The sequence below is a fragment of the Filicampus tigris genome, chromosome 4 (assembly GCF_054856515.1).
Source record: "Filicampus tigris isolate MCC_2025a chromosome 4, RoL_Ftig_1.0, whole genome shotgun sequence".
NCBI classification, from domain to species: domain Eukaryota; kingdom Metazoa; phylum Chordata; class Actinopteri; order Syngnathiformes; family Syngnathidae; genus Filicampus; species Filicampus tigris.
In genome coordinates this window covers 3,823,846-3,832,005 of record NC_141220.1, presented here as the reverse complement: position 1 = coordinate 3,832,005, position 8,160 = coordinate 3,823,846, and the positions used below count along the sequence as shown (strand labels likewise).

Sequence of the window (8,160 nt, the reverse complement as noted above, 5' to 3'; positions counted from 1 at the left end):
CAGCTCACAAACGATTTCCTTGGCAGTGTATTTTTTTTAATTGATGGGAATGCAGGCACTGCAGATACACAACTATTTGTATAGAGGTAATTCAGAGCTATATTTTCCATAATGTCCCCTTCAAAATAATGATTTAAAAACAGTATATGAACAGAATTTGTAAATCTTAGGTGAACTAGACAGCGAACCAAATTCTTAGGGAATTGAATCAATCACAAGTGGACTGCTGATTGTCTTCGAAGTGTTGCCTCTCATCTCAGTAGGCTTCATCAGTTCGTGCAAGAATGAAAGGACCTGGATGAATGAGAATATCCACAAGCACAACTGACCAAATTAATTAAATGAGCCTCATTGTATTAATTTGTGAATGTATAATTTTAACAAGCTTTGCATCATCGTATGCATGTTTAAAGGATAATACTTACACATTTTTGATCCTTCAGCATGACAGAGATTAGAAGCCACGCGGCTGTGTTTTGTGCTGCACCCCAAAACAAAAAGCATTGACTGTGTGAAAAGCAGTGTTGTTCCGATGCCATTTTTTGGCCCCGATACCGATTCCAATGCTGTGCGGTATCGGCCAATGCCGATACCAGACTTAAAAAAAAAAAAAAAAAGATATATATGAGCATTTTTTCCCCAGTCGTTTCCCACTCATCCAACTTCATCTCCGCTGAGCAAATAGCGGGATAATTGGATGTTGAGCCAGATGTTTCGCCGTTCAGTCCATGCCCCTGGAGCCTTGACCTCATACAGACGGTCTCTGTGATCTTCATTCAGCTGCAGGAAATGCCTACACACTTAAAACAGAGGCCTTTTATTACATAATGCCTAAACGATTGTCTTCTTCCTAAAAAAGTGCAACACCCATATTTTGTATTAATTGATGCAATATGTAACACCTTACTACAAAATAAAGCAGTTTATGACATACTGTACTGAGTTCAAGAATTTTATTTAAAAAATGTGGAAGATTGTTAGAAAAGTGGTACTATTACTTCATGAGGTGAAAATGTATTACTGTACATTATATATTGCATCATGATTATACAATGTGGAACTTCTCACCTTTGCACATGCGCATGATCCATAATTTGCATTTGTTTGTTATCATTTAACTTGCACATGTTAAGGCAACACCAAAACGACGTTCGCTAACAGTGACAGAGGCTTACCCCCTGTGGCGTCCGGCCGGCTGTCGGCATGTCACGCTGGCGAGAAACACCGCAACGACGGACAGCTACGCTGACCATTAAAGTATCTTCTGCGCATGCATAAGATGTAATACCCTTCCATACCATCGGCGGCGGTAGTCGCCATTTCTCATTGTTAGAAAAATCCAACCGGAAAGCCGTTGGCCGGGGGCGGATTATAACAACGTAAACAATGCATTCAGCTATATTCTTCGCTCACGTTCTTGACACGGTATTGTGAAATACTTACATTGTCAACCCTCGCTCTTGGACTTGTAAGGAGATTAAGGCAGCGAAGGTGTGCTCACTGTTTATCCGCATTTGTCACTACCCGTTGGCGCTCCGAGCGCTGATTTGCTAGCTAACAGCCAATCAGAGTGACCAAATGTCACGACTGGCGACGCCGATTCAACATGCGTAAACGCCCCCCAGACGCTTAGAGACGGGTTACAACACTACGACGGTGGCCACTACACCAAACAGACGGCGCTTAAAGACGCCACGACGATTCGAGACCTCCGACGTCGGTTTGATGTATCAGGGCCTCTAGGTTTCATCACTAATTGTGTTGGCACAGGTTGTGGTTTCACCTTTTGTTTTTAAAATGCACATTTATTTCTAAAATACTGCCTTGGCTGGAAAACAACTTTTTTTTTTTTTTTTTAAGACCAAGTCTGGAGTTTTAATTGAAATTGACAGAAAGTGTATACAATCTGGAGTCAACTGTTAAAATAAATTAGGGCTGTCACAAACAAACTTTTTCGAATACTCAAGTAATCCCTCCCCTCTCATTCTGTGAGTTGGGAACACAAAACTCGTCAAAAACATTTGGAAATAGCATTGCTCAGTAAAAAACAAACATGGTGTAACCACCAACAACACATTAAAGTAGAACACAATAAAAGATCCAGCCACAACTGAAACGCTCACCTTCTATTTATTTATTTTTCATTCGCATTAGCGATGAGACACAGGCAGCAAGCTAACACGCACCGAGAAATTCAGTGGAAGAAGCTTGGTTCCCGTAAAGTAACGATGGGGCATACTGTGACCAAGATTTGGTTTGTTCAACGTCAATTCACTTCAAAACATCCATTTAAAGCCACGTTGCTGTTACCATTACCAGCAAGCGTAGACCGAGGAGGCGCCGCCTTGTCATCACACCAGTCACATTCCCGTGTTCAAGTCTCCAAGCTCCGCCAGCTCCGTTTTGCAGTAATACATAAAACCTTATTTTTCTCAAATTTTTTAAGTCTAAAGTGACCACAGACTGTAGGAGGGATCATCTCCATGAGCATATTTTGCTGGAAGAAAGCATCCGCAGCTACAAACGTCCATGTGGATACACAAAAGTGGTCAAAAATTGGTTCCAGGTGCTGCAATTTTTGTTTTTTAATTATTAAAACCAGTTTCAAGGCATGTCTTTCTGTTCCAATCAATTTTTGTGGTACACAACCGAGTTGGTTGACCCCCCAGCCCTAAAATAAATTATTGTTAAAATACCAATCTGAAATTGTTTATGGTTTATATACTGCTGACATTTAAATGGTAACATTTAAATCTTGTTTTTATGCGAGTAACATTGGAAATTGCTCTAACCTGCAACCATGCTGGGTGAAAGTGGCAAACTGATTCCGAGCACCTCCTCACTGGGGAAGGATGAGCAGAAGTCATGCAGCATCTTAAGTCCCAGTCCTCTCCTCCTCCAGCTTGTCCTCACCAGCACAGTGTCCAGAACAGGCAGCAGGTAGCAGTGGCTGCTCCAGTTGTCACACAGACTGCCTGAAACACCACACAGATGGGACGTCAGCTGTGTACAGCATGACTAATACTGCAGTGTACCTTGACAAAATAACATAGAGTATGTACATTATTTTTAATTACAAATTGCTCTGGAGTACAAGTTGCACCATTAAAAAATGCATTATGAAGAACAAACAAAAAACATATGTGTCGCTCTTGGAGTCTAAAGTGCATTTTGGGGGAAATTCATCAGAAAAAAAGAAAAAGAAAAAAAAAGGACAGAGACCAAGAACAGTCGAGCTTGGCATCGCCCCCAAAATCCCTCGCTCCCAAATGGGGGGTGCGTTTGGACATACGCTCTGAACGCACAGTGCTTCACATCGAGCATTCGGAAACGCTTTGTTCAAATGCGCTGTTCAGTTAATCAGAGTGCCAAAGCGCATTTTGTCAGGCAGTACAAATGGAAACAGTTCAAGCACAAGCTGTTGGATTGCTTTAAAACGTAGATTGCCTTTGGAAATTATTGGTAGGTGAGCGCGCTCTGCCTCTCCGAACACAAGCATTCTCAGAGTGGTGTTAGGGCGTCAGAGTAAATTGAATGCGCCGTGTGTGGATGGCAACAAATGACTGTGGCCAAAGGTAGAATCCTGGTTGGTTATTGCACCGTTTGGTTCTATAAATCCTTGTTGTGGCTTAAGAAAGCTGCATGGTGAACTAGCCATAAATTTTATGATTGACAGACTGCCCACCCAGTGAGATTCATGAAAAAATCTATACTTATACATTATTATTTTTGAATTTGCGCTTTGGTGTGTTTTTTATTTGATTGAATTTTAAGAATGCCATAATTGTGGTTGTCTAAGGAAGATCCGAACGTCACATTATTCGGTTTGTCATTTTATTTGAACATACGATGTGTCGGGACAGAAGGATTGTGCTCAGTGAGAGAAATATTCAGGCCCACCCTGATTTTTAAAGGCCTGATTAGCCACCTTCTGGCTCCGCCACTTATTAATGTCATACATTTGTTACCATGACTATTATGCTGTCTTCTTTCTTTTGGCAGTTACTTCTAATGCATTACTGCCATTTTTTTTAGCATGCTCAAGAAGGTAACCGCCAGGGGTAATGCACAACAAGAACAACTATCTGCACAACTCCTTTTGGCAGTTGGCAAATACTTTTGGTGCATTACCACCACCTTCTGGCTACCGGCTGTAATTCAATTCAACTCAACATTATTTGCTGGTACTGTATATAGCGCGTTCACAACAGCTGTAGCAATACTAACAAAAATACAAACATAAACCAACAAAATCTTTTTCTTCATTCCTACATACGTTTTGTTGTCTATAGCGGTTATAGATGAAAGAGGAGCTATTTGACGTCTCCTTTCACCTGTCGATCAGAGATGTCATGATCATAGCATGTATGATGTCACTCACGTCTGCCACAAGCTACGTTTGAAAGTAAACAAGCAACTGTAGCCTCCGTTGGTGAGTAACATACACACATGCACGCATGCGCACGCACACACATACCAAAAAGAAGGTTGAATTCTCCAGATCCAACTAGGTCGTTTTTACTTTACAAACGCTGAATCTTCTCCACATCTCCTCTGGGCCCCAAGTTGACGACAAGCGTCATCCTTAGCTCCCTATCTCCATCAAGCCGTACCATGGCAGACAGACCAACAGCACCGACATTTCTGCTTAACAACATGGTGCTGTCGCAAAAATGCTGCCCAATTTAGGTGCCCTGTGGCCATAAAGCGGCAACAGTCGAATCGCGCCAACTTTACATTCAATAGAAACGATGATAATGTAAGCATGTGCTGCCAAAATGGCGCAACCATCAAGAACCAATATTCTGCTTCAATGAATGTTTTGCCAACACCCACCAAAAGAAAGTCAACGCCATTAGGGAACAGGGATTTGGGGTGCCAGTCCAAGCCCTGGTTTTAATATATGGCTGGCGTCGGGCAGAATCCTCGTACCTCCGAAATCATCACTTTATAGGAGACGCCAAAAAAACGAAACTATTTGGCCAAACTATTAACATTGCATCATCAACACTTTAGAATGGTCAAAACAATTATAAAAGTAATACCCACATGCGTGGACTTATCAACTGTATGTAGATTTGTGAAAAAATATTAAATTTGCCAAATTGTGACATAGGGGGTTTTGGCCCGACGTCAGTGATATGCAAGTCACACCTGAGTGTAAGTCACAGGACCAGCCAAACAGATGGGGAATTTCAGGTCCAGGAAGTAAAAACCCTGCCACAGTTTGGCTTTAGCCACAGATGCTCTACTCAATTGGCAGGTAAACGAGCTCAATGAGTAGAAGCACCTGTGACTAAAGCCAAACCGTGGCAAGGTTTTTACTTTCTGGATCTGGATTTGACATCTCTGCAGCCAAACTATGAAAAAAAAAAGTGTGACTTATAGTCTGAAAATACGGTAAACGCAATTTTTATAGTGAATGTTCATGCTAGAAACCAAAACCCTAAATAGTAAAAACCTGAATTCATCCTAAGCAAATATGAAGCGCTAGATATTGGATGGTTGGAAGGATGGACGATGAGTGAGCCAGACACAGCTAATCACATCCAATGCTTTGGAATGATACCTTTGTGTTTGACAGTGTAGAAGCCGACTGCTTGGCCATCTTGCCACAGCAATTTGGCGCTCTCTGTGCGGGGGTGCAGGGAGAAGAGTGCTTCCTCTTGTGAGGGCCTCTCCACCACCTGACTCAGCAGGAACAGAATGAGCCTCTCCATTAGTGACTGCACCTGAAGAAAACATGTCAACCAAAGGTGAAACACTACTTTGTGTGTTTGCGTGTAAGCGTTTTTGATTTTGGAATTATACAGGAATTTAGAAGTTCAGTTGATATTGACGTCCAGGTCACTAAATTCCGAAACAATCTAAGGACGTGTTATGTTAACTTTACTGTGTGGTTGCTGCTTTGATGTCAAATTCAAACAATTTCATCTGCAACTCTCTGCCTTTAAATTTAAGCCATTTCAAAATTTGTTGGATCACATTGCAGTTTCAAGTTTCTCCAGCGAGAAACATGAAACAAAATCACCTCATCATTCTTTAACAAAGCACCATTTAGCCAATTTGAACCCTCAAATTCCCAAGAGTAAGTTTTTAATTATTTTCAATTTAGAGATTCCAGAGTATCATTTGCTTGTAAAATGTATACATTTGTTATGGGCCCTTGATGCATTTCCTCACTCTATAGGTTTTTTTGCCTCTTCCCCCAACAAGTTATAAAAATTATAAATTCTATAATATAAAATAAAAGCTAGTAGACTTTCCAAAGTGTTCATGACCAGGATCAGAATGCAAGTAAATTTCCAGTTGACACACAGAGTCCCTCACTATATCCATTTGTATTTAATACTGTGGTAGAAGCATATAATATATATAAATATGAAACTGGGATTACTGGAAGCAAGTCAGTTCTTGATTTGCAGGATGTCCGTATAACATCATTCACACACCACCAACTTCCATGCAAGTATAAGGCCACCACTAGAAGGGAAATGGAGAGCAGGGAGTGTGAGAGGGAGTATGCATGCATATGTTTTTGCATGATGTTTGTATGCCTGTGCAAGCATGTGTCATCACACCTTGAGCTGGATCATCCAGTGGATGAAGTGCCAATAATGAACGTCCAGCTTGGTCATCCTCAAACAGCTGCAACCATTTGATGTTCTTTGCTGTTATTTCCAACTAATTGGAAAGACACAGTATACATTCCTTAAAACCACGGGAACAACACAGTCATTATAATATAATGAGAACATCATTGTACTTGAGGTAAATTGCCATTCCTACAACACAATATAACTTTGTGGCTTTACGACCTCCAGACCTTCGAGGTTTTGGATGATTGAAACCACTCATTATCTTCAGGTCTGGATTCCAGCGACAAAAGATACTCTTCAGAGGCTGACCTCAGGTCAGTTTCATCCACAGGTGGGAGGTCTACAGGAAACATCCTGCACAAAACTCCAAAGTTGATGTGCACATTAAAAACAACAGACACGCAATGAATCCAATATTGGAATACACGACGTCCAACCAAAATTCAACGTTCATTTGAGCCACCACAATACTTAATATAAAACGCACAGAGATACATTTAAAAATTAAATATTAACTTTCCAGTCAAATGTATTTGCCCATGAGGTGAGTTGACAAGCCATTTTGTGAACTTTGGATTGCTAACGTATACAAAAACAGAACGCACAGATTCGATGCGAAACAAATTTAAACATTTACTCGGTAACGACAAGGTAAGATACTTAACGACAGATTCAGCTGTGACGAAATTTAAACTAAGGACTATCATGGTATTTTTAACATCCAAACGTTTCATCCACCTGTTTCTATATTGCTCTTCCTTGACACAGCTCTCACCTGACAGCTTAGCCTGACTTGCACTTGCAGCACAACTCTCAGCACGGAAGTTGTTATTATGTCAATTTGTCCAAAAACGTCAAGGTAGACATGAGCAGGAAATGTTCGGAAATAGAATACCTTCAAAATAAACACCCATGAACGCTGAAGACGTAAGAGAGGAAGTGATTGAGTGTAAATCTGCTTTTCTCACTTATTCTGAATATTTACACGGAAGTGCTTAGCGCATGATAAATGGTGATACTGTAAACTGGTTTGGATAGTAAACAGACTAAAATGGTAGTGTGATACAGTCGAGGCAAGACCATGTCGCTTCTGCTGGTGGCAAGTCAGCGACTATTTTGTCAGCGTCGCAGCATTCAAACAATCAACATCGCAAGAGTAAGTTAGTTTTCATAAAAGTATACGACAGTTTAGTTTTTATTGTTTAGCTAGTTTGAGGTCATGTGCGCTATAATCTCGGCGTGCTGGTGGTACACCACTTGAAGTTGGAACAAATTACACGAAGTAGTTCCGTTTATGGTACTATGCAAAAATTCATTTTGATATTGTCTAATGCAGGGGCAATCATAGTTATGGAGTCCCTCTGAGGGCTGTTACGACTGAAGCTATATAAATTTATGATCGCTTTATATTATCATATATACTCAAAAATTGATGAATAACTAGTTTTGATATCAGAAGCCAGTAATTAGTTGTTCAACTATTTTTCAACATATTTTAAAGGAGGTATTGTTTACAAATGATTGCAATATCTTGTACAGTATGTTGTTTTAACAGTGAAGA

At 40.5% G+C, this 8,160-nt stretch overlaps 2 protein-coding genes across 5 annotated transcripts in view; one reads left to right on the top strand and one right to left on the bottom strand.

Moving 5' to 3' along the window:
• Positions 1 to 14: 14 nt before the first annotated feature.
• Positions 15 to 7,450, bottom strand: fam169b (family with sequence similarity 169 member B). Of its 4 annotated transcripts, none has more exons than XM_086028474.1 (8): positions 7,375 to 7,450; positions 6,827 to 6,953; positions 6,582 to 6,684; positions 6,398 to 6,483; positions 5,570 to 5,732; positions 2,793 to 2,975; positions 426 to 800; positions 15 to 294 (listed from the first exon to the last, which is right to left on the bottom strand). In XM_086028474.1, exons 2-7 carry the CDS (start codon positions 6,950 to 6,952, stop codon positions 655 to 657), a joined length of 807 nt encoding a protein of 268 aa, XP_085884600.1. In that variant the 5' UTR covers position 6,953; positions 7,375 to 7,450; the 3' UTR covers positions 15 to 294; positions 426 to 654. The 4 variants fall into 4 exon arrangements, with proteins under 4 accessions (XP_085884600.1, XP_085884601.1, XP_085884599.1 ...); XM_086028475.1 differs by having other exon boundaries at positions 6,827 to 6,963; positions 7,375 to 7,424; XM_086028473.1 differs by having other exon boundaries at positions 7,338 to 7,406.
• Positions 7,451 to 7,605: 155 nt separating this feature from the next.
• The window catches only part of ldhd (lactate dehydrogenase D), a 32,972-nt gene continuing 32,417 nt past the window's right edge, over positions 7,606 to 8,160 (top strand). Inside the window, exon 1 of the mRNA XM_086029646.1 lies at positions 7,606 to 7,755. Within this exon, the coding sequence (XP_085885772.1) occupies positions 7,681 to 7,755 (75 nt within the window). The 5' untranslated portion in view covers positions 7,606 to 7,680. The remainder of the gene's footprint in view (positions 7,756 to 8,160) is intronic.

Bases quoted from the DNA above. Each gene is read 5' to 3' on its own strand.
- fam169b (XM_086028474.1), bottom strand. From the start codon at position 6,952: ATGTTTCCTGTAGACCTCCCACCTGTGGATGAAACTGACCTGAGGTCA. The intron at 6,685-6,826 runs GTCTGGAGGTCG...CTTTCCAATTAG, and splicing joins AATCATCCAAAACCTCGAAG to TTGGAAATAACAGCAAAGAA. The intron at 2,976-5,569 runs GTATCATTCCAA...GTGGTGTTTCAG, and splicing joins CTACACTGTCAAACACAAAG to GCAGTCTGTGTGACAACTGG.